Here is a 24,614-nt window from a genome sequence, read left to right as displayed (position 1 = left end):
CCTCCCCTCCTAAACTCCCCCCTAACCCCTCCCATTCAATTCTCCCCCCATACCATTCCTCTCCAATTCTCCCTCCTCCCCCCTCCTCCTCCAAGCTGCCTCCTCCCCACTTCGTCTCCCTTCTATCTCATACCTCCATCCCCCCAAACCTTCTACTTTCCTCTGCCCCCCCTCAAACAACCCCTCACTGTGCCTCATCCCTTCACCATCAAACCTTTCATCCTCCTCATCCTTCCCTTTCTTGGAACTCTTCTGCAATATCTGACACACTATCAACTGCTCTCCCTACCTCCCCCTCTCATCCTTCATCTTACCCTACTCCTCCCCTCCCCTGTCCTGTACCTGATGCTCCCCCTCTCTCTTCATTAACGGTATGGACCTCAAACATCCGGGGCCTTCGCTCAAACCTGACTGATCTCTCCATACAGGTTGCTTCTGACAATCCAGACTTGATCTGCTTAACAGAGACTTTCCTCCCTCAAGATGTCTCTGATTCCTTAATATCTCTTCCTGGTTACTCCCTCCTCCGGTATGATAGACCTGAGCCTCGGCCTGGTGGTGGGGTGGCTATCTTTATCAAAAACTCTCTTCCTCACTCTCCTTGCACTGCCCTCTTTCCTCCTCACCCCCAGGAGTACCTTTGGCTACGGCTCCCTCTCCGCTCCCACCTTTTGTTCATATGTGTTCTGTACCGTCCCCCAAACAGTGATGACTCCATCTACATTTCACTGTCTGACAACATGGACCAACTTCTATCCACTCATCCCAACTCTCTCTTCCTCATATGTGGTGACTTCAACTGTCATCATGCCACCTGGTTGGGTGTGGGTTCCTCTCTCACCAGTCATGGCACCTCAGCAAAGGACTTCTGTGACTCACTGGGATTGACACAATCTGTCAATTTCCCGACCCGGATCTCAGCCAATGGAGTATCTTCTCTTCTAGACTTGGTTATGACAAACTTCCCTGCTAATGTCTGCTGCTCTTCTTCTGCTCCAATCGGTTCTTCTGATCATGTGCTTGTCAAAGTGGACATCTCTCTGGCCATTCTCAGAGAGCCTCCTCAGCGTCGACGAGTCTGGCATTTCACTCAGGCCGACTGGGACGGTCTTCAAGCAGCCATCAATCGTCTGGATTGGTCTCCCATCTCCACTGCCTCTGACATCAATTCTTCCTGGGAAATCTTCCAAAGCAAACTGATCTCTCTCATGCACAGATTTATCCCATCTCGCCTTCAGTTGTCTTACCCTTCCTCCCGTCCATGGTACACTGAATCTTGTGGGGAGGCAGTTGCCCTGAAACAACTTGCCTTTGCCTCTTGGAAGGCTAATCCAACTGAAGGCAATCTCAGTTCCTTCCACCAAGCTCGGAACAAGTGTGTGTCTACCCTCAGGAGTGCCAGGAAGCACTATCTCTCCTCACTCAAGAATGAATTCTCAAACCTGTCTCCTTCCTCCAAATCCTGGTGGCGTCTGGTCAAATCCGTTTCTGGTGTTTGTTCCCCCTCCATCCCCTCCCTTACCTCAAATGGCCACACAGTTGACATCGCACTTGACAAAGCCGAATGCCTCAACTCTGTGTTTGCCTCAAAATCCTTAGTCCCAAACCCATCTCTCTCTGTTCCCACCTTTCCCAGTCGAACCCAACTGCTCCTGAACTCTGTGTCCTTCTCTCCTGACAAGGTGGAGGAGTTTTTGTCAAACCTCGACTCTGATTCTGCAACTGGACCAGACGGCATCAGCCCACGGGTCCTAAAATCCTGCTCTGCCGCTCTATCTCACCCTCTCTCTGTTCTTTTCACCCTATCTTTTGCTCAAGGTCATCTGCCAGCATCCTGGAAATCAGCTAACATTACCGCTTTACACAAAAAAGGTGCAAAAACAGATCCTTGCAACTACAGACCAATCAGCCTGCTCCCAATTATCAGCAAAGTCATGGAATCCATCATTGCTTAGGATATGAAATCTTTCCTCTTCTTCAATGGCTTGATCTCTGATCATCAATTTGGTTTCAGACCAGGTCACTCTACTCTGGACATGCTGCTTCTGCTGTCTCAACAATGGATGGATGTCCTCAATGCCAAACAGGAAATCAGAGCTGTCTCCCTTGACATATCACGTGCCTTTGATACGGTCTGGCACCCAGCTCTGCTCACCAAACTCTCCTCCTATGGTATCCATGGAAATCTCCATGCATGGCTTGCGGACTTCCTCTCTGGTCGTAGTCAACGTGTGGCCCTAAATGGATTTCTCTCATCTCCCCTTCCTGTTCAGGCTGGAGTTCCCCAAGGCAGTGTGCTGGGCCCTGTGCTTTTTCTGGTCTTTATCAATGATCTCTCCGACTCTGGAAAATCCTCTCTATCTCTTTGCTGATGACTCCACTCTCTGCCGCTCCATTCCTCTTCCCTCAGATCGGCAGTCTGCAGCCTCCTCACTCTCTGAAGACCTGGACAAAATCACAGACTGGTCAAACAAGTGGAACATGTCTTTCAATCCTGACAAATCTCACTCTCTTACTATGTCTCTCCGAAAAGATCGACTGGACAACCCTCCCATCTACTTTCTCAACAATCCTCTCCAAGAAGTTCTGTCGCTCAAGCTTTTGGGTCTCACTATCTGCCATGATCTTTCTTGGGAAAACCACATTTCCAAGCTGGCCTCCAAAGCCAGTCGCCGACTGGGCATCCTCCGTCGTGCGAAGTCCTTCCTCGGCACACCTGAGCTCCTCACCACATACAAGGCTTTCATCCGCAGCTCAATGGAATACTGTTCTCCCCTATGGGCTGGTGCTCCTGCCTCACACCTGGCCCGGCTTCACGCTGTTGAATCCAAAGCTTTCAAAATCATTGGAATCTCCCGCGATGAAGCTACCTCTGAGGGCCTTTCACTCACTCACCGCAGGCAGGTAGGTGGTCTTTCTGTCTTCTACCGACTCCTCTCCGGCCTTGCTCCCCCAGCTCTCTCTGTGCTCTGTCCCCCAAATATTCCTACAGGTTGCACAAGATCTGCCAGCAACCCTCTGATGGTTAATCTGCCGAAATCTCGGCTTTCTGCTCACCTTCACTCTTTCATTCCTCTTTTCTCCCACCTCTGGAACAAACTCCCACACTCCCTTCAATCCCACTCCTCCCTCCAGGTCTTTAAAACAGCTGTTCACCACCATCTCTTATCTTCCCCCATCCAAAACCTTGATCTTTTCTACCCCCACTAATTCACCCCAGATCCACCTTGTTTGAAATTCCAACTTCTTTCCTGGAAGTCCTGGCAGTGTCCATATGTTTATACCTCTCCCACCCCCCCCCCCCCCTTTCACATGCCTGCCCCCCAAAGCCCTCTCCCTCCCACAGATCTCTCGATGTCTCCATGTCTCTCGGTCCCTGCTCTCAAATGTTGTGTTTGTGTCCTTCCCCCTCTCTCCCCATCTTGTCTACCGCTCCCGATGTTATTTGTTTTATGTGTCTGTTTGTCTTTCTGTGTGATTAATGTTCGCTCTTTCACGAGCCTCGATCTTGTATACAACAACAACAACAACAACAACAAAAAAAAAAAAAAAAAAAGTAAAATGGCACATGCAGTTGAAAACGAGGAGAAAATAAGCGATATTTAGCGGCGTGGCTAATAAGCGATATTTAGCGGCGGTGCTAATGAGCGATATTTAGCGGCGGGGCTAATGAGCGATATTTAGCGGCGGGGCTAATGAGCGATATTTAGCGGCGGGGCTAATAAGCGATATTTAGTGGCTGGGCTAATAAGCGATATTTAGCGGCGGGGCGAATAAGCGATATTTAGCGGCGGGGCGAATAAGCGATATTTAGCGGCGGGGCTAATAAGCGATATTTAGCGGCGGGGCTAATCGATATTTAGCAGCGTGGCTACAAACAACAACAACAACAACAACAACAACAACAACAACAACAACATGCATTTTAAAGGCCATTTTCCCTACTAGAGCGGGGGTTAGCCTTGCGGTCCCCATGACAATCTTCTCCATTTTGCCCTATTTTCTGCATCTCTCCTTGTTAACCCCCTTGCCCGCATTTCTTCTTCCACCATCTTCAGCCAAGTCTTTCTCGGTCTTCCCCGTCCTCTACTTCCTTCTACATTCATTTCCATCACTCTTCTCAACCAGTCACTTTCATCCTTCCTCAACACATGACCAAACCATCTCAACCTGTTCCTCTTCACAGCATCAATCACAGGCTCTATTCCCATCATCTTTCGCAATTCATCATTTGTCTTCCTCTCTCTCAACGATACTCAGCACATCCGTTGAACCATTCGCATTTCCACCCTTTCCAACCTTCGTTGCCATGTCTCGCTCCCATAAATCATAACACTTCTCACACATGCAGCATACACCTTTCCCTTCAGCTTCAACGACACTCCCCTCATCATCAGCACGCCACTCAGTTCCCGAAACTTCTTCCATGCACATCTCACTCTCGCAACCGTTGCCGAGTCTGATCCACCTTCTCCATTCAGCATGTCTCCGCGGTAGCAAAATGTTTTCACACCTTCCAGCTTCACGCCGTCTCCAAGATCCAACTCAACATTTCCTCCATCTGCAGCTCCCTCTGTGCACACCTTACATTTGAATGTAGCTGCCACACTGGTTAATGACCCTCTCAGACCACTACATTTTTGATGAACCCACTCAGCGCACATTGTACATTGAATGGAGTTCACTCCGACACCCTTCCTGCACACAGCACATGGCCACTTCCCAGTTCTTTCCACCTCACCACATGCTTTACCACTTGCCATCGCCTTCGTCTTTCCGATATTCACCTTCAGACCTTTTGTCTCCATACATTCCTTCCATACTTTCCGCAATCAACACCAGTTCATCTGCATACAACAACTCCCACGGTAAACCCTCCTTTACGTTCTGAGCCAGCACCTCCATCACAGCTACAAATAGTAGTGGACTTAGTACCGACCCCTGATGCACTCCCACCTTCACCTCAAATTCACCACTATTCCCGTCCTTCGTCCTTACAGCTGTGCGCGCTCTTTTGTACATTGCCATCACTACTCTGATCAACCATTCCTCCACTCCTAACTTCCTCAATGCCCATGTCAATACTTTGCGTGGAACCCTATCGAATGCTTTCTCCAGATCAACAAACCCAAGAAACAACTTCTTCCTCTTCTCCATGTACTTCTCCTGCAACTGCCTCACAATGAAAAGCGCGTCTGTCGTTCCTCTTCCTGGCATAAATCCAAACTGCATTTCGTCGATCTTCACTTTCTTCCTTATCCTCCTCTCCAACACCCTTTCCAATACCTTCATTCCATGCTCCAATAACTTTATCGCTCGGTACGAGCCACACTCCAGAGGGTCACCTTTCCCCTTGTATCGAGGGACGAGGGTACTCAGTTCCCAATCCACTGGAATGCGGCCTTCTTTCACCACCAGATTACAGATCTCTGGCGTGGCTAATAAGCGATATTTAGCGGCGTGGCTAATAAGCGATATTTAGCGGCGTGGCTAATAAGCGATATTTAGCGGCAGGGCTAATAAGCGATATTTAGCGGCGGGGCTAATAAGCGATATTTAGTGGCGGGGATAATAAGCGATATTTAGCGGCGGGGATAATAAGCGATATTTAGTCATCAAGACTTGCAAGAAGCACATTTTGCTTTCACATTTTGACCCAATTATTAATTATTTTCTCCATATTCTCATAAATGAAGGTTTGTTGAAAATTTGATGGCAAAAGCTCAAATGGTAACTAACTTATGGCCTACACACACATGCACGCAAAACCCTCACTGCGCGGGAGGTGGAGGCGGTGGGGCTAGCGATGACATTGCCAATCGAGGTGTTAGTACCCAGCGACTTTATATATAACACTAAATTAGAAAAATAGGGGCAATACCCCTGGGCGCTCACCTGGTAGAATAAAGCTTTATACTACACTTCACTAAAGGTATTTTAATCAGTATCACGGTATTTTGAATCAATTTCAATGGTTGCTGGAAGACAGGGCGACATGTACAATCATAACATTTTAAACAAACAAAAAAATACCTATTTTGGGGGGCAACTCCCTCCGCCCCCCCCACCCCCCAACCTCCCCCCTTAGACTCCGAGTTTTTAAAATGCCGTGAACACACTTTAGTCACAACACAAAAAATATCATTTGTGCTAAATTTGGTCGCAATCCCATCAGCGGTTTCGGAGGAGAAGTTTCAAGTGTTTACGGATGGCCGGATGGACTGACAGACGGAACAAAACACCATCTTATAAGCTCCCCTGAACTTCGTTCCAGGTGAGCTAAAAATGACCAAGTACCAGGATTGATAAGATGAAGTCAAAATAACCTGGAATCTAAAGAGTGCAAACATTGTGGCATTGATATGTGAACCAACGGGAGTGATGAAGTCTTGGGAGAATTGCGTTCCACCTTACGAATCCCAAAAATGGAGATTGCTATTAACGGGAGAAGGTCTCATACCTTCACAAGTATCGATTTGGGGCGAATGATGAACTTGCATCGTCGCTTTTTTGGGGAATGAAACTGAACTGGTACTGGTTTCCGGTATAAATTTGCCTTCATCAACCACAGGCACTGCACAATTGTAGACTATATTGGAAGTGAGGATGTATTTGTACTTAAAGTATCTGATTGTTGGGCCTAACCAGCGTCATTGATCATTCATTCGGAGTTAAATCTCCTTTGCACGATGCAGTTTCTTTATGCATGTCGAGGCTCGTGGAGGAGCTAGAACACATAACGGATCAGGATGTAACAGAACAAAAGGAACAGTAGAAGAGAGGGGGAAACACACCAACAGAAGGGATGTGAGACAAATAGAGGGGAGGGAATGGGGAAGCATGGGGTGGACAAGATGCGTACAGCGGCAAACTCTTGGAATTCTGTGATGTGATCATAAGCTGCTGCAAGGTGATGCCTGATCCTTGAATGAATCATTGAAACCGATTGTGCTTGTATCAAATTGAGAAAATGAATCGTTGCTATGCTCCAAGTGGACATTTCTTGATGAGACACCCAGCTACAGGAAATAGATATTCATCTTACTATAATTCACCGTCTGTCTGTCTGTCCGTCCGTTTGAAGGTACCGCAAAAATGGCTGAACTGATCGCAACGATATTTTGGGTGGGTAATCCTGGGATCCCCTGGAGTAAAATAGGCTATATTGTTTTTCCAATTTCAGCTTTGGCCTCCAGCATTTTCAGGTTTGGACTCCCGCATAACGTTAATTTCCCAGGTGCAGCACAAACGGCTGCACTGCTGCACCGATCGGCTGTCCTGATCAGACTCGGTGACCTCGGACAAAGACCTTTTATAAGGACATGGGTTGAATCCCTGCTTGAGAGAATGCAAACCCCCTCCCCGCCATCACGGTCGTCTCTCCAACTCAAATCCCACGAGATATGCGGAAAGGACATCCCAAAACCAATTATCTTCTTTTTGATTCGTATATAAACATCATTAAAAGTAAATAATGACCTCGGCCAAAGTTCAAACAACGTGGGTTTAATCTCTACATGAGAGAATTCCACAAAGCTATTTGGGTGGTGTATTAGCTAACAGATCGCTGTCTCCATCGATCTTGCCAAGGCCGTAACACCTATCGGCTCAAGATCCTTTTAACTGCTGACTTGGTAGTTTTTACAATGAAGGAAACATTAACAATGTTGTTAAAAGTTTATTTTGTGATTAGAGATATGTTGTTTGGAATGAAAAAAGAGATATCGAGTTTAAGTAAATGACGACATGCCGTGATGGTTTCTACTTTCTAAACGTCAACTTCGTGGATCGCCATATGCAGATTCGCCACGGACCCACGATCGATGTTTCTGTACGTGAACGTACCCGTTTGTTTGCGAACGGGTACGTTTTTCATGGAAGTCCTTCACGAACTTGCTGTCCATGTCTGATGTGCGACTGTGTGCGACAGGAATGTGGAATTTATTGGTTTCATGCTTTAGCATTCGCCGTATCTGCATTGTCTGTTTGATTCTGGCCTCCCACCCGTGCGTAGCACGGGTATCTCACTAGTAAAATAAATTTGCAAATGGCATTCAAGGAACTGCTTTGTGAGTTGATGTTGGTATGATTTTGTGCTCACTTCCCAGATTTGGTCAAATAAAAATATACTTTCACAATTATCTTCCTCTTATCAATTTGCCTTGCATCATTTCCCTTCCTCCCTCCCCATATTGCATCACCAGGTGGACTCTGTGAAGGTTTTGCACTATGTGGGAGCCTCTGTGGCCTTTCTTGCTGTCACCTTCTACCTGTGCCTGCAAACAGTCCTTACATACCGTACTGCCGGCCTGCTTGGTTACAACTGGCTTGGACACGCCCGTTCGTTCTTCACATTGATGGCCACCGTTACACTCATCCTCAGTATCCTTACCGCTCTGCCCATCGTTAAGATGACAAAGCTTGGTCCGAGTCTACCGGTGGGTGACCTCAACCGAATGTCGAAAAACACATTTGCGTTAATATTTGATGACGACCGAGTCAAATGCTTCAAACCAAAGTTTCATCAAAACCCCTTTCTTGTGACCTGGACTGTTTACCTCTTGTTTGCAATGAACAGAATATAAATCGATTGAGTAAATTGACCGCTCAAGAGCCGATGTGAGGTTAGCAATTTCAGCTTTTGGCATGCTGCCAAAAATGCAGTGTTTACAGGGTTTGTGACATGACGGTATTTTGCATTTGTTGAACTCGTTTATGGATTAGCAGGAACTACAAGGCGGAGGGGAGACGGTGGGAATATAAATTGAGAAAAGAAAGGTGGAAAGTAGAGAAGGGAAAGACTTTTGGGAGAAAATGGGAGTCTAAGGGGTGGTATTAAATAATACAGGTGGTATTAAATACCACCTTTAATACAGGTGGTATTAAAAATAATTTCCACTTTTTATGCAAGTTCGAGGCTAAGCCTGGTGTTGGCTTAGTGGTTAGGGTGCCGGCTTGGGATCCCAGGATCATGGGTTCGAATCCTGGTCGATCGCTGAATTAACGCCAGGGGGATGACTCAACCTGTCATCCTTCCGAGGTCGGCAAATTGAGTACCAGTTCACTGGTAATTCCCTGTGTGTCACAAGAGGCGACTAACAGGGTTGGTGGCAGGAAGAGCATCCGGCCATAAAACATTGCTTCAAAAAGGGAAACACTGTGCCCGAAAAAAGGGTAACCCCTGCTCTGTGGGGGAAAATGGCCTCCAAAGGTGGTATATACAAGTTCGAGGCTCTTGGTAAAGTTAGTGCAATGACCAGATCAGTGCGCAACATAAAAGGAACAGTGGGGAGGGGTTGAGGGTCGGAGGGGGATAGGGGGTCGGAAGGGAGGGGGGGGTCGTAAGAGGGGAGAAAACACCAACAGAAGGTTTGAAGCCTTGAAGGATCAAATGGAGGGAGACTTGGGAAAACAAAGGATGTTGGGAGGAATGAGTGGAAGGGGAGGACACGTGGGGTGAACAAGATGGATACATAAGCAAACTCTTAGGAAGGAAAAACTGGGAATTTGAAAGGAGGAAGTCTTGTGGGTGGCGGGGTGTGTGAACAAGGGTAGAAAAGATCATGGTTTTTGTATTGGGGATGATCTGACATGGGGGTGAACAGCTGTCTTGAAGACCTGGAGGACGTGGAAGAGGACGTGGAAGTCGATTCCACGTGCAATTCCAGGATTCCAATTCCAGGGGATTGAAGAGGACGTGGAAGTTGATTCCACAGGTGGGGAAAAAGAGGAACAAATGTGTAGTACAAAATTGTTAGGCCCCAAGTCAAAGACCTATTGAATTGAGACTATCTTCAGTGTTACGGACCTTGATCAAAATAATGTAAATAGTGCAGACAAAAAGTTAAGTTGGTAGTTATTTGGAGAAACTTTTTTTTTTTTCCAGAAGATGGGTTTAAAGTTCCAGGATAATGTTTATCTTTCTATTTCCTTGATGGGAATCTATTCTGTCATTGTACGATTGCAATCTGGAGGGAATGTTTTCAACTTGTTTTCGGCTCTCTGGTATTTGATAACACGGCAGCTAAGATTCTGTTGAGAAAAGGCAAGGTGGATGGAGGAGAGAATGAGTTTTGTGACTGTATTAATGCCACAGTCACGAACTTATTGTGACAGTAAGGATATGTACAGGGTTATTGAATCGTGGCCGCTTATTGGATTTCTAACAAGGTGTTGGTTGGATTTTGGCAGCAAGCACGGCCTGTACCCTACAGGTAACGCTTCGTAGCAAATTTTCTCGATACCACGTATTATAATGTTGTCCCATTATCCATTCCAAGGTTCTTCTGTCATGATCCGTCAATAATTTTGGCCTACCTATCCCATTTTCAACACTGAAGCTACCTGTTGTCTTCGATTCTCTAAGGACATTACACACAGTTGACTTGGGAAGGCTCAATGTGGCAGAAATGTCATGAACTTCTGGCACCCATGAATCGTTACATGTCGAAGGTCAGTCGGCTCTTTACTTGCCATTCGGAATCTTTATTGCAACTGGTTGCAACTTGATTGCAACTGGTTGCACTTCTTCATATAAGCATGTGCTGTTTGGCGTTGGGGAATGATGGGAACATGCTGGTTGAAAGGGTTCGTTTTCAAGCTTGGCCGTGCTTTCCCAATACTTTTGGAAATGTTGTGTTGGAGCGTGAAAGGGGAATGCGGAAACGAGGTAAAGGAGGCCGAGAGAATATGGGAGTAAGAAGCTGCAGGGAAGCAAAGCAGACATGTATGTAGCATACGGGGGATGGGGAAAGGTCAACAACCGAGCCACGTTGTGTACATATATGGCCCTTTTCCAGGTTTTTGGCAAAAAGAATGATCAACAATCCTCGATTTGGAAATGTAATTTTCTTCCAATAATGCAGTCGACGTATGTTTGTAACTATGTGCACGAAGTAGATAAATGGGTCGGTAGAAAAACGTTGATTATTATTTTTCTTTCTCCTTTTCAACTCGCTTTGTGTAATTCGGTAGATGTATTGCGATTGCATGATGTGCTAGTTTATCGCATGTTCATCAAATGTAATAGGCCTGGTGTTGGCTTATCGGTTAAGGTGGCTGACTTGATATCTTCGGATATTGAGTCCGAAACCCTGTTGTATCGATACATAACACCAGGTGAGTGGACTGAGCCTGTCATCCTTCTGAACCACCTTTGGAGGCCATTTTTCCCCGCAGAGTGGGGGTTGGCCTTTTTTGGGCACCATGGTCCCCTTTTTGAAGCAATGTTTTATGGCCGGATGCTCTTCCAGCCGCCAACCCTGTTAGTCGCCCCTTGCGACACACAGGGAATTACCAGTGAACTGGTACTCAATTTGCCGACCTCGGAAGGATGACAGGCTGAGTCAACCCCCCTGGCGTTAATTCAGCGATCGACCAGGATTCGAACCCATGATCCTGGGATCCCAAGCCGGCACCCTAACCACTAAGCCAACACCAGGCTCAGCCTGTCATCCTTCTGAGGTCGGCAAAATGAGTACCTCCTTACTGGAAAGAGGCGGAGCTGTATCGGTGGCATGGCCGCACTCCCAGAAATGGCGCAACCAACGGCCACAGGACAAATACGAAATAATAATAATAATAATTGAATGTAATTACATGTGCTGCTACATTATCCTTCTTTTGCTTAACCGAGACCGGTCTGCACTGCCAGACTCCTTGTTCCGCACCTCCTCGTGACTCGTCGTTCCTCTTTAAAAGATCATCCGTTGTTGTGGTAGTAATCTCGCTTCTGAAAACCAGTGCTCCTTCCTTAATCCCTGATGCTTTCAGGTGGAGCATTTTTTGGTGAAGATGACAGCCGGCTGCAGCACGCCTCTGCCATCTGTGAATGGGCCTTCACGCTTGTTGTACTTAGCTTCTTTGGCATGTTTAGCTTCGATTTCCGTGTCGTTTCCCGTTCTACCTTGCTCATGCTCGTGTCCCCAGTGGCACGCATACCGCCGGACGCTTCGCTCACGGACTCGGAGTCGGCCTCTGCCAACGCAACTTGGAAACCCCTCGTTTCGCCCTCTGCGATGCATGGGCGAATTCTTCCCGAAAGTCGGATCATCCTACCTGCAACCACAGCCGTATGATCGGTGAATTAAGTCGAGGTGGCCACTGCGTGGGATGGAAAGGCGACAAACATCTTTCGCTCATAAACACAAAGAAAGAAGAAAAAGGAAAAATAGAGATTGGAACAGGAAGAAATGTGTGGTCTCAATTTTTTTTTTTTTACAGATTTCCACTTGTTCTTATTTATCCGCCTTATTGTTTCCAGGCTCATCATGGGTTGCCTGGAAGTGATTCATACAACTTGGACCTGGATCTTGTGCAATAAGCTTGGGTGGCAGAATCTTTGTTTTGTGATAGGCTGATTGGTGATGATGCAGGTGCCAGGCAAGGTGTCACCTTTGCTCGTTTTCTCCACTTACAGACTCTTTTCTGCCATCCTCATTGAAGCAGTCCTACATTTCTGTACTCGGAGTCGCAGAAAAGAAAATCTTTTGTATTTTTTAAACTTTTCTTACATGCTGACTGATGTCCCTGAAGGTTGCTCTTTGAAGTCTTGCACCCACATAACTGAACAGTGAAATATGCAAAAGCCACGAGTTAACTTTGTGCATGGACAGGTTTGTTTGCTACCTGGATATTTTGGTCATGTTTGAGCAGCTTCTTTAAATCAACTTTGCGAGCAAAAAAAGAAATAATCCACATCTTTCACTTCTACGCGCTGACCTTTCATATTCGCAATCCTAAAGTTGTGAAGAGGATTCTCGAATCTACTCCAGCATCAACCTACACCACTTCCTCCACTCCCTCCAAAAACACCTCTTAGATTTCCTGGTTGTGAAATCTATGGCCATGACACTGCCATGAATCATTCCGCCATGAAACTCAATCCAGCCTGAAATTATGCTGTTTACGAATGCCAGTATGATTGTTTTGTTTTTTATTTTACTCTTCTGTGCCATCAGCACCAAAACATTTGGGCCATTTCAGCAACTTTTAACTTCTGAATGGTAATATTGCATTGGTTATTTCGACTTTTTTATTTTAAATAAGATGATTGGCAGAGAATGGAATGTTTGCAGCAAACTTTTGTTGGTGTTCTGAATGTGATGAAGCAGAAAAATTGGTGAACGTCAAATCGGTGCCTTCAATAAATGCGAGCTTTAAACGTGGCTCTCAACACAAACTTTTCAGATTTGTCTGTTCCTGCACAAAAAGGGTCTCTTCGTTTAAACTGTGATTGAAGTATTATTCAGATGTTGTGCAGCCAAACTTTTGTTTGTGTAGGTTTTTGATGCTGGCATCCTTGCGGATTGTTTGCTAGAGCCCCTCGCTTGGCCACTTATATGACGTCCACGACGTATTTAAGTGACTTGTCATACCCCATCCCACCAGGTGGCACTCACTATACGATGCACACTTACATAGAGAAAATTGGGGGTGCTCCCCCAACCCTGAGCACCATCGGCTGTTTTATTTATTTTTTATTATTGATTTATTTTAAACCACCCAAAACCTTTCCGGGCACACCGAGTACAACCACCAGCTTTCAACTAATTCCATCCAGTGGTTCAGGAATGCATAGAGGACAAACACACACACCCATGCCATAAATAACAAGAAAAAGAGCAATCAGAGATTGCAAACCCTCACCAGGATGTATTTTCAGTGGTTTTTAAGGCTTTTGTGTTGAAACAAATATGGCGGCCGAACCACGTGACCGATGACGTCATCATTTTTTTTTTTTTCCCTAAACTAATTACCCTCGCCAGAGGAGAGGGTATTGCACTTGGGTCCGTTTGTTTGTTTGTCTGTTTGTCCGCACAGAATAAATATGATTTTCTCTGCAACCGTTTTTTTTTTTTTTTTTCTTTTTTCTTTTTTTTTTCTACACTGAATCGAGGCTCGTGAAAGAGCTGACAACCGCGAGGGAAAGACAAAGACAGTACATGTGGACCGCGAGGGAAAGACAGTACATGGGGACCGCGAGGGAAAGACAAAAACAGCACATGGGGACCGCGAGGGAAAGACAAAGACAGTACATGGGGACCGCGAGGGAAAGACAGTACATGGGGACCGCGAGGGAAAGACAAAAACAGCACATGGGGACCGCGAGGGAAAGACAAAGACAGCACATGGGGACCGCGAGGGAAAGACAGTACATGGGGACCGCGAGGGAAAGACAGTACAGTGTACATGGGGACCGCGAGGGAAAGACAAAAACAGCACATGGGGACCGCGAGGGAAAGACAAAGACAGCACATAGGGACCGCGAGGGAAAGACAAAGACAGTACATGGGGACCGCGAGGGAAAGACAAAAACAGCACATGGGGACCGCGAGGGAAAGACAGTACATGGGGACCGCGAGGGAAAGACAAAAACAGCACATGGGGACCGCGAGGGAAAGACAGTACATGGGGACCGCGAGGGAAAGACAAAAACAGCACATGGGGACCGCGAGGGAAAGACAAAAACAGCACATGGGGACCGCGAGGGAAAGACAAAAACAGCACATGGGGACCGCGAGGGAAAGACAAAGACAGTACATGGGGACCGCGAGGGAAAGACAAAAACAGCACATGGGGACCGCGAGGGAAAGACAAAGACAGTACATGGGGACCGCGAGGGAAAGACAGTACATGGGGACCGCGAGGGAAAGACAGTACATGGGGACCGCGAGGGAAAGACAAAAACAGCACATGGGGACCGCGAGGGAAAGACAAAGACAGTACATGGGGACCACGAGGGAAAGACAAAGACAGCACATGGGGACCACGAGGGAAAGACAAAGACAGTACATGGGGACCACGAGGGAAAGACAAAGACAGTACATGGGGACCACGAGGGAAAGACAAAGACAGTACATGGGGACCACGAGGGAAAGACAAAGACAGTACAAAGACAGTACCGTTGGTCCGATTGACAGGAAATTTTCACCATAGATGCAACTCCACCTGTATATTGTTTTTAATGATAATTATGACGTCATTGGTCACGTGGTTCGGCCGCTATCTTGGGAAAATCGAAAAACCTTGCACCTCTATATCTCTGAAAGTGCTGAATAGAAAAAATTTAAACGAGCTCATTGTAAAGAACTCTCCATGGGGAATGAAATATGTTAATGATGATGTCATAATTCGACAAGTACAAAACTTCATCCGCTCAAGGTGAAAATTCTTGAGCATAATCGAGGAATAAATTTGTTTCGAAAAAAATGATGACGTCATCGGTCACGTGGTTCGGCCGCCATATTTGTTTTAACACAAAAGCCTTAAAAAACACTGAAAATACATCCTGGCGAGGGTTTGCAATCTCAGATTGCTCTTTTTCTTGTTTATTCCTCGATTATGCTCAATAAATTTCATCTTGATCGGATGAAGTTTTGTACTTGTTGAATTATGACGTCATAATGGAGGCACCTATGACATCATCAATAACATATTTTATTCCCCATGGAGAGTTCTTTACAATGAGCCATGTCTCAATTTTTTCTATTCAGCACTTTCAGAGATATGGAGGTGCAAGGTTTTTCGATTTTTCCAAGATGGCGGCCGAACCACGTCACCGATGACGTCATAATTATCATTTAAAAATTATACAGGTGGAGTTGCACCTATGGTGACAATTTCCTGTCAATCGGACCAACGGTTGCAGAGAAAATCATATTTATTCTGTGCGGACAAACAAACAAACAGACAAACGGACTCAAATCCAATGCCCTCTCCTCTGGCAAAGGTAACTATAGTATCCCTAACTTAAGGTTCATCTGTGAAAAAATTTAAAAGAAGCTAATTTCAACTGATTTGGGTAGGTATGGGTATGGACAACTACCAAAAAAAAGTAAGGAGGGATAGGGGTTGGGGAAACCTTTTTATTAGAGGTCAAAGGTCATTGACCTCTGCCTAAATCATATAAAATTGTATTTCAGCAACAAAATATGGTATATAGATGATCTTGGTGTCAAAATGCACAGGATTACGAAAGAAGATGACATAGAATAATGACTGACCCATGGAACCAATTACTGACCTCCGAAAATGAGGTCAAAGGTCAAAAATAGACGTCTTATCACCAAAATATCATATTGGTAACAGTAACAGAATTATACCAAGATACAAACTAAATATGAAATGGATTCTTCACCACCAAAATACGAGGTTAATGGTCAAAATAAGCAGGGGGGGGGGGGTAAAGTTCATTAGTGTCAAATAGTTTGTGTATGTAAAGTATATGTGAATTTATAATCAACAATTTGCAGAATACTACTCACAACTTAGAACTTACAGTATCTATCGGCAACAACAAATTAATAATACTCAGTCTGTTTCCTCTTCATCGCTACCAATTTCTTCTTCTGCATCTATGCTATCTGTTCCATTGTCGCAATGCCCACAGCACACTCCACATGAAGATACATACGACATGCGAGCTTTCATGCAGCTGCATCTCATTGTTTGACATTGCCTCTCCCCTTCCTTGCAGTTGCAACAAATTACTTTCAGAAGGTTGTCTGGCGCGATACCAACAGATAGCATTTTTGGTCTGAGTTTTCTGTTGGAATCTAACTCCCATCCTCTTCCTTTGGGATCAAGAATAGAGGTGTCAAGATGCTTCCGTACCACAACTTGAAGATGGACACGAAGGGAATGTTGAGCTGTTGCATCTTCCGTTGGTGGTAGGCGGTCAGGATCGATTTTGCCCTTGGCTGCTTGCTTCTTGAACTTCATGTAGCGAGACTTTTCTAGGGGAGTATCCCCACAGCCATATGTGATCTGCATGGCTTTTAATCCAGCTGTTCGAATTATGGAGTCGGTTGAAGTGGGACTTGTGAATGCAGTAATGACACTGGCAGGAAATCTGCATTTGTAGAGAGCACATTTGGTATGTCCATGAATGCATGAAACTGTGTGGTTTCCAGACCAGCCATACTTGAAGAGGAACTCTTCTTTGTCTCCGATGTGTATGCTAGAGATGTCGTAAAGACCACCAAAATCTGCTTGTAAATAGAAATTAGTACAGTGGATAGGCCTATGATAGCAGAGCAATATCAAAATATCAGTGTCCTGGGCGACAACAACAACTGGGGATTTAACGCTTGCGACCAAGTCCATTGCAGACCTAACAATCAGCGTGTCACCATCATCTTTTGCTTGGCGTACAGTGATATTGTGGCTTGCCATCTCTGCAGATATCATCATGATTAAGGCTCCTTTGTTCTTCTCATTTGCCAGGAAAACCTCTCTGTCACATGATATAGTCAATTCCGGTGTGACCCTCATGTCCGGAGAAACCTTCTTCCCAGCCATCCGCCGCATATGTTCATGGTCTTTCGTTGATGATTCCTCCCCGTAGCCATCAAACACTACAGTAGCATCCTTGAATTTGTTGTCAACATATCTGACATATGTATCAACTATAGTCTTGATGGTTGCACCGCTGGACCACTTTACCTGATGAAGTAGCCACCCTCCATCAACAACATGCATCTTGCTGTTTATGTCCACGTCAAGTATTGTAGCTGTTTCCTTGAGCATCTTGCCAAATTCATGCTTTTTGGGTTTTCTCATCATGCGATCCATTGTGAAGAGAGATGTTGGGACCGGGGTCAGCTCAAATTTGAACATGTGTTCGATCCCTTCATCTCTCTCTGCCATGAAAATCAGTCTATTGAAAAGAAGGGTCTTTTCGATGTAGATCCTCTTGTCGCCTACCTTTACTTTCTTCTGAAGTTCAGCCAGATTTTTGCATTTCTTTGCTGTCTTCATGCTCTTAACCGGTGACTCATTATCAAGATCCTTTTGCATTTCATGGCCTATCCTCACTGCATCATCACAGTTGACAATTGACTTGTCGGTAGTTATTACTCCACTAGACAGCGAAGTAATGGTGTTGGGGTCTTTTACCTGAAATGAAAAATGAAATATTATTTTACATAGCTAAGATGATAAGTAAATGTTCCACAAATAGTAACTGAAATGTGGAATGATTTCTGTGCTACTATCAGTAAATGAAACAGATCTATACTAACCTCTATGAAGGGGTTATGAGTTGAAAACCATGCAGAAATCAACTTGACGTGCTGGCTGTCTTTCTCTAGACGCTTTGCCCCAAGGTCTGTGTGGGTCCTCTTACTCCGCTTTCCACCAATCATTTCTTCCATCAGGTCCCCCAGAAGCTTGAGATGTGAAAACGTACCAGCCCATACTTTCACAGAGCTCTCGTTGCGCATTCTTCCTCTTGTTAAGCCTCCATTTGACTTGGCTTTGCGCATGAGTGTCTGTTCGATTGTCTGGTCAGAAAATTGTCCAGAAAATTGCTCATCGCTGTGAGCATTTTTTGTCCATCTTTTGCCATCCCATGTAAATCACCATACTAACTTCAAACATTCAAAATTCAAACAAAATAACATAAAACAGGTATGGGTTTGGAATCTTAATGAAATTTACATGAATCAAGTAAAGAATTACTTTATCTTACCATCAACTTTGTCATCATTTACTGCTTGAGACACCTTTTGTCGCTTTGGTCTTGGCGCATGCTCTTGCTCCTCAACATCTGGCTCCTTTTGCATGAAAAGGGTTCGGCATCTACGATGGACTGTCATAGGAGTGTTGCTACTCCATTTTTGTTCCAATCGCTCCAATAATGAAGAGTTGTTGATAAGTCTACACTGCTCTATTAGATTCTCATATCCCTTTCTGTACAACCTCTGTAGCTTTCCTGCTTCTGAAAAGTCCTCACTACATATTTCACATATATCCATCCTGGTAATTTTGTTATTTTACAGTATTGTTCCAAAGGCCTCAGGGAACTTTTGGGACATCTCACTGCACTGGGGTAGTCAAGGGTAGGCTCGCTAGGTTTTCTCAGGAATCACTCCTGAAACAAAGACAAAACAAAGACTTCATTCATGCAATATATAGTGTTTTAGTCTAGGGTCAATGACATTTGATCCCAAGAAAGGTAATTTCCCCCTCCCCCTCTGCTCTTGGAATAAATAATAACCCCCATATCCACCACGTAAGTTGAAATTAACCTCTTCGGTTTTTTTTTTGCTCATTTTTATATAATATGGTAATTTTCCTGTTATAAATATGACATTTTAGTGATAAAACAGCTTTTTTGACCTTTGACCTCATTTTCAGAGGTCAGGATTTGGTCCCAAGGGTCAATAATTATCTTATGTCATCTTCTTTCGTAATCCTGTGCATTTTGACACCAAGATCATCTATATACCATATTTTGTTGCTGAAATACAATTTTATATGATTTAGGCAGAGGTCAATAATAATAATAATAATAATTCATTTATTTTGTATAGCGCTTTTCCAGAAGCCCAAAGGCGCTTTGACAGAGTGGAAAACATAATGCATAACAATACATGAAAACAACAATTGCAAAAAGACAAGAATCAAGAAAACAAACAGCAGCGATATACGGCATATATATAAGACAAGAATCAAAAAGACAAGACAAGAATCAATAGGGAAATATTTAAAGCAAAAGGAGGGAGAAGGAGAAGAGATAGTCAGGGGTTAAATGCTGTGGGTTGAATGTTGAATGCAGCGTTGAACAGGTGGGTCTTTAGTGATGTTTTGAATGTGGTGAGTGAGGAGGAGTCTCTGATGGTGTGAGGTAGTGAGTTCCAGAGGGTGGGAGCAGCGATGGAGAAGGCCCTGTCCCCCCAGGATCTGAATTTGGTCCGGATGGAGGGGGTCAGGAGGTTGGTACCAGCAGAGCGGAGGTTGCGGGTGGGAGTGTGTCTGGAGAGGAGGTCAGCCAGGTAGGATGGGTCAATGACCTTTGACCTCTAATAAAAAGGTTTCCCCAACCCCTATCCCTCCTTACTTTTTTTTGGAAGTTGTCCATACCCATACCCACCAAAATCAGTTGAAACTAGCTTCTTTTAAATTTTTTCACAGATTGGCTAGTATATGGCTAATTTAGGGTTACTACTAGAACGGCACTCAGGAGAGAGCATACCTCCGCCTCGTGAACAGTTTACGTTTTGTATCCGAGTAGACCAGACAATCGCAATGCAGGATCACATTTAATCAAAATGAATCACAGGAATCACCAAGAATCAGGAAATCAGTCTTTGATACCCTTATCTACCCCTCGTTTTTGGCCATATCACCCAATGGTGAAGAATCACTTTAAAAGTTATACTAGCTGGATCTGGATCTTCACCAAAATTGAATCGATTCTTCCTTGTCACACATACAACCTGTCCAACAAGTTTCGTCCAAATCCATCCATAACTTTTTGAGATATCCCGCTATGTATCGTTTTTGGCCCCATCTCCCAATGTTGAAGAATCACTTTAAAATTCTAGTAGCCGGATCCGAATCCGGATCTTCACCAAAATGTAATTTCGTCCTTGTCACATACACTACCTCTCTGTCAAATTTCCTCCGAATCCGTCCACAACTTTTTGAGATATCTTGTTCACAAAAGGACAGACAGGAGTGAAAACATAAGCTCCATCCATCCACCTTTGGTGGTGGAGGTAAATATATATAACTGCAGTATGATGATTGGACGCACTGTTGTCATTGATTTGAAATCGTTTTGCTAATGCACAGGCCGGTAAAGTAGCATATGAACGGTGCCTTTTTGTCCCCCGTCGCATATTTTTCGTCGCATAAAAATGTCCGGACATTTTTGTCCAAGATATTCCGCTCACAAGGTTCAGACATACATGGCGGCAGCCATCTTGGATTTTGACGTGGCGACCCAATTTACAATAGCGTTCTTCCTTTTGCCGAGATACACCCACACACCAGATTAGAAGTTGGTACTTCGCTTATTTTTCAAGATATTTCACTCACAAGGTTCAGACATGTATATGGTGGCGGCCATCTTGGATTTTGACGTGGCGACCCAATTTACAATAGCGTTCTTCCTTATGCCGAGATACACCCAAACACCAGATTAGAAATTGGTACTTTGCTTATTTTTCAAGATATTTCACTCACAAGGTTCAGACATACATGGCGGCAGCCATCTTGGATTTTGACGTGGCGACCCAATTTACAATAGTGTTCTTCCTTATGCCGAGATACACCCACACACCAGATTAGAAGTTGGTACCTCGCTTATTTTTCAAGATATTCCGCTCACAAGGTTCAGACATACATGGCGGCAGCCATCTTGGATTTTGACGTGGCGACCCAATTTACAATAGCGTTCTTCCTTTTGCCGAGATACACCCACACACCAGATTAGAAGTTGGTACCTCGCTTATTTTTCAAGATATTCCGCTCACAAGGTTCAGACATACATGGCGGCAGCCATCTTGGATTTTGACGTGGCGACCCAATTTACAATAGCGTTCTTCCTTTTGCTGAGATACACCCACACACCAGATTAGAAGTTGGTACTTCGCTTATTTTTCAAGATATTCCGCTCACAAGGTTCAGACATACATGGCGGCAGCCATCTTGGATTTTGACGTGGCGACCCAATTTACAATAACGTTCTTCCTTTTGCTGAGATACACCCACACACCAGATTAGAAGTTGGTACTTCGCTTATTTTTCAAGATATTTCGCTCACAAGGTTCAGACATACATGGCGGTGGCCATCTTGGATTTTGACGTGGCGACCCAATTTACAATAGCGTTCTTCCTTATGCCGAGATACACCCAAACACCAGATTAGAAGTTGGTACTTCGCTTATTTTTCAAGATATTCATCTCACAAGGTTAAGACATACATGGCATCAGACATACATGGCGGCGGCCATCTTGGATTTTGACGTGGATTGCACCCACACACCAAATTCGAATGCGGTCCTTCGCTTACGCACGCACGCCCGCACGCACGCACACACGGACGGAGGGGAAAGCCATAGTCCCCCTTTCGCTACGCTGTGCGACGGGGGACAAAAAAACGAACTACTAACTTCTAATCTGGTGTGTGGGTGTGTCTCCAACCCACTCGCAAATATTATCGACTCTTCCATGTTTCCTGCGTCTTACACTTTGTCAACTCACATCACCTCACCGACGGGGGACCGAGGCGTAACGCTTGTTCAGGTTCTTTGTTCTGTGTGATTGCTCTTTAATTCTGGCAATCTGAGATTAATTGGGCCTAAAGAAATGTGGGAAACTCTCGAAGTGTTTGTAATATCATATCAAACGTGCATTTCCTATCTTTTTCTTTTTTCGTATGCAGCACAATGTTGTGGGGTAACATCATTGGCTGAGGGTGTCGCTGATGCAGTGCCCCTTGTAGGTTAGGGCAGGAATATTGGGATTGTTCATGGTGCCTGAGATAGTTCACACCGCCTCTTCGCGAAGGACACCATGGGATCTTTAGCGTCCACCGACGAATGCTGGCAGACGAGACGCCCATTGAACGTCCATCGGAGGGACTGCACTCACTGATGATTAATAATCCTGCCAGTTTATAGCTGGGTAGAGATTCGAACCCAGGCTGGACAGCTCAGACGAGGATGGTACCTCTTTGCAATCCTCCCAGCCCCATTCATTACCTATGATGAAGGTAATCTAAATATTGCAAATGAAAAGATGGTGGACATTTTGATTTGTTTTCCCCCTTGTTTATTATACCCTCCTCCCTCCAAACACTTGTCTTTATCTCCCACCCTCATTGTCTTACTTTTTCATGATCTTCCTGGAGTTTGGTTTTCTGGGGGGGTTTTCTTCTTTTTTTCTTTGATCTGAGAGTCGAAATTTGGCCATTGAGTGTACACCCTCACTAGACCTGGAAGAGCCTCTTCTAGTAAATGTACCATGTGACCATGGGAGTTTTAACTCGACCATGTCATTTCATCCAGAGGATGAAATCCAGCTCCCATTTTCTAACGTGAATGTTAAAGACCCCAAAGTTTTTGTTTTTGTTTTTCTTGTTTTTTTTTTTGAATGGTAAGCGTGTATACTGGCACCCTGGTCAAGTTCCCTCCTTGATTATTGCTGAGAAGGCAATGGAAAAACCATGCAGTGCACCTGCCGAAAACTACTTTGGCAGCTTCAAACTGCAAGAGGATGCACACTTTCGTATTATTTATTTACGTTACAAGTTGTGATTGGCAGCAACTGTCCACATAAATAAACACAGCAGGTGTAGCTTGCTGTGAGTCTTTGAATTTGGAAATTAAAGAGTAAAAAAAATATATATATATATACGTATATATATACATACACTACCGGTCAAAAGTTTTAGAACACCTCAATTTTTCCAGTTTTTATTGAAATTTACGCAGTTTAATGTCTCAATGTACTCTGAAATTAAGCATAGAACAAATAAACAATTGGAGATTTAAAAAAAGAAATCATAGAATCATTTTGTTTCACAAAATGTAATTTAAATTTTTGACTCAGCTAAGTAGCCACCTTTTGCAGATATAACCGCCGAACACACTCGTGGCACTCTTTCTACAATGGAAATCAAATATTGTTCGGGAAGTTCTTCCCAACACTGTTGCAGAAGTTCCCACAAATGTGTTGCACTTGTAGGTTGCTTTGCTTTCACCCTTCTGTCCAGTTCATCCCAAACCAGCTCGATGGGGTTTAAGTCTGGAGACTGTGCTGGCCATTCCAAGATTTGAAGCCTACCGTCTTGTTATTTTCCTCGAAGGTAGTTTTGACATAGCCTGGAGGTGTGTTTAGGGTCATTATCTTGCTGTAGGATGAACCCCTGACCAACTAGGCGTATACCAGAGGGTATTGCATGGCGCTGCAAAATGCTGTGGTAGCCCTTTTGGTTCAGGGTGCCAGTCACTCTGTGCAAGTCGCCGACTCTAGATCCAGCAAAAGAGCCCCAGACCATCACGCTTCCTCCTCCATGTTTGACAGTTGGTGTCACACACTGAGGAACCATCCTTTCGCCTACTCGACGGCGTACAAAAACCCTGCGTGATGAACCAAAGATTTCAAATTTTGATTCATCGGTCCATAAGACCTTCTTCCAGTCTTCAGTAGTCCACTGGCTTCATGGCCCAGGCAAGCCTCTTTTTCTTATTTTGCCATCTCAGCAATAGCTTTCTTACTGCCCCTCGACCTGTCAAACCTGCAGCTCGAAGTCTTCTCTTCACAGTTGAAACTGAGACTTGCTTACTTCGACCAGTGTTAGGCTGTGGTTGAAGCTGTTGTCCTGTGAGCCGCCTATTACGCAAGCTGTTGACTCTCAGAAACTTGTCTTCTGATTCCGTTGTGTCTTTGGGTCTGCCAGACCTCTTCCTGTCAGAGTTTTCTCCAGTTTCCAATATACTACTTCCTGCAGTGCAATATTGTCCAAATAATGCTTCAGAGGGTGTAATAACAGGCTGTTCCAATACTGCTTTTATACAGACAGGGGGTTTGTAATCAAGTAATCAGCAGAGGTTGGGACACCTGTAGGAATTGTTTGCATCAACTTTCAAGGCTTAATTTACTTACATTGCTGCAGAACAGCTGTAAGTTGTTAACCCATTTCTTGTTCCCTGGAGAAGGCCTTTTTTTTTTTTTACAATATAACTGTGCAATTTACATTTTCCTGTTTTTGCGAACCTAAACTTTTTTTTTTAACCTCGAGTAGTTTACTGCTTACCTTTGTACCATTTCAGGTTATTCACTGGACATTAAACTGCGTAAATTTCATTAAAAACTGGAAA

At 44.6% G+C, this 24,614-nt stretch overlaps 2 protein-coding genes and 1 long non-coding RNA gene across 16 annotated transcripts in view; 1 reads left to right on the top strand and 2 right to left on the bottom strand.

The window, feature by feature from the left end:
• The window catches only part of TMEM150A (transmembrane protein 150A), a 185,359-nt gene extending 172,179 nt beyond the window's left edge, over window positions 1-13,180 (top strand). For 10 of the 14 annotated variants that reach the window (XM_078783765.1, XM_078783770.1, XM_078783763.1 and 7 more), the window contains 2 exons: window positions 8,205-8,382; window positions 11,773-13,180. In XM_078783765.1, coding sequence (XP_078639891.1) covers window positions 8,205-8,382; window positions 11,773-12,077 — 483 coding nt within the window. In that variant the 3' untranslated portion in view covers window positions 12,078-13,180. Of the gene's footprint in view, window positions 1-8,204; window positions 8,907-11,430 lie in introns of all 14 variants that reach the window. The other 4 variants (XM_068125291.2, XM_068125293.2, XR_013624402.1 and 1 more) reach the window with 3 other exon arrangements.
• Window positions 1-24,614, bottom strand: part of LOC137432956 (uncharacterized) — a 76,184-nt gene that overhangs the window by 34,525 nt on the left and 17,045 nt on the right. The gene's annotated exons all lie outside the window — the stretch shown is intronic.
• On the bottom strand, window positions 16,312-18,337 carry LOC137433205 (uncharacterized). The gene is made up of 2 exons (XM_068125654.2): window positions 18,024-18,337; window positions 16,312-17,898 (listed from the first exon to the last, which is right to left on the bottom strand). Exons 1-2 carry the CDS (start codon window positions 18,264-18,266, stop codon window positions 16,312-16,314), a joined length of 1,830 nt encoding a protein of 609 aa, XP_067981755.2. The 5' UTR covers window positions 18,267-18,337.

The sequence above is a fragment of the Myxine glutinosa genome, chromosome 8, assembly GCF_964187855.1.
Source record: "Myxine glutinosa chromosome 8, kmMyxGlut1.1, whole genome shotgun sequence".
Taxonomy (NCBI): Eukaryota; Metazoa; Chordata; class Myxini; order Myxiniformes; family Myxinidae; genus Myxine; species Myxine glutinosa.
Note: the sequence above shows the minus strand (reverse complement) of the source record. Positions and strands in the feature narration are given on the sequence as shown.

Coding starts and splice junctions, on each gene's coding strand:
- LOC137433205 (XM_068125654.2), bottom strand. CDS start 18,266: ATGCGCAAAGCCAAGTCAAATGGAGGCTTAACAAGAGGAAGAATGCGC. Junction 17,899..18,023: donor CTCATAACCCCTTCATAGAG/GTTAGTATAGAT, acceptor TTTTCATTTCAG/GTAAAAGACCCCAACACCAT.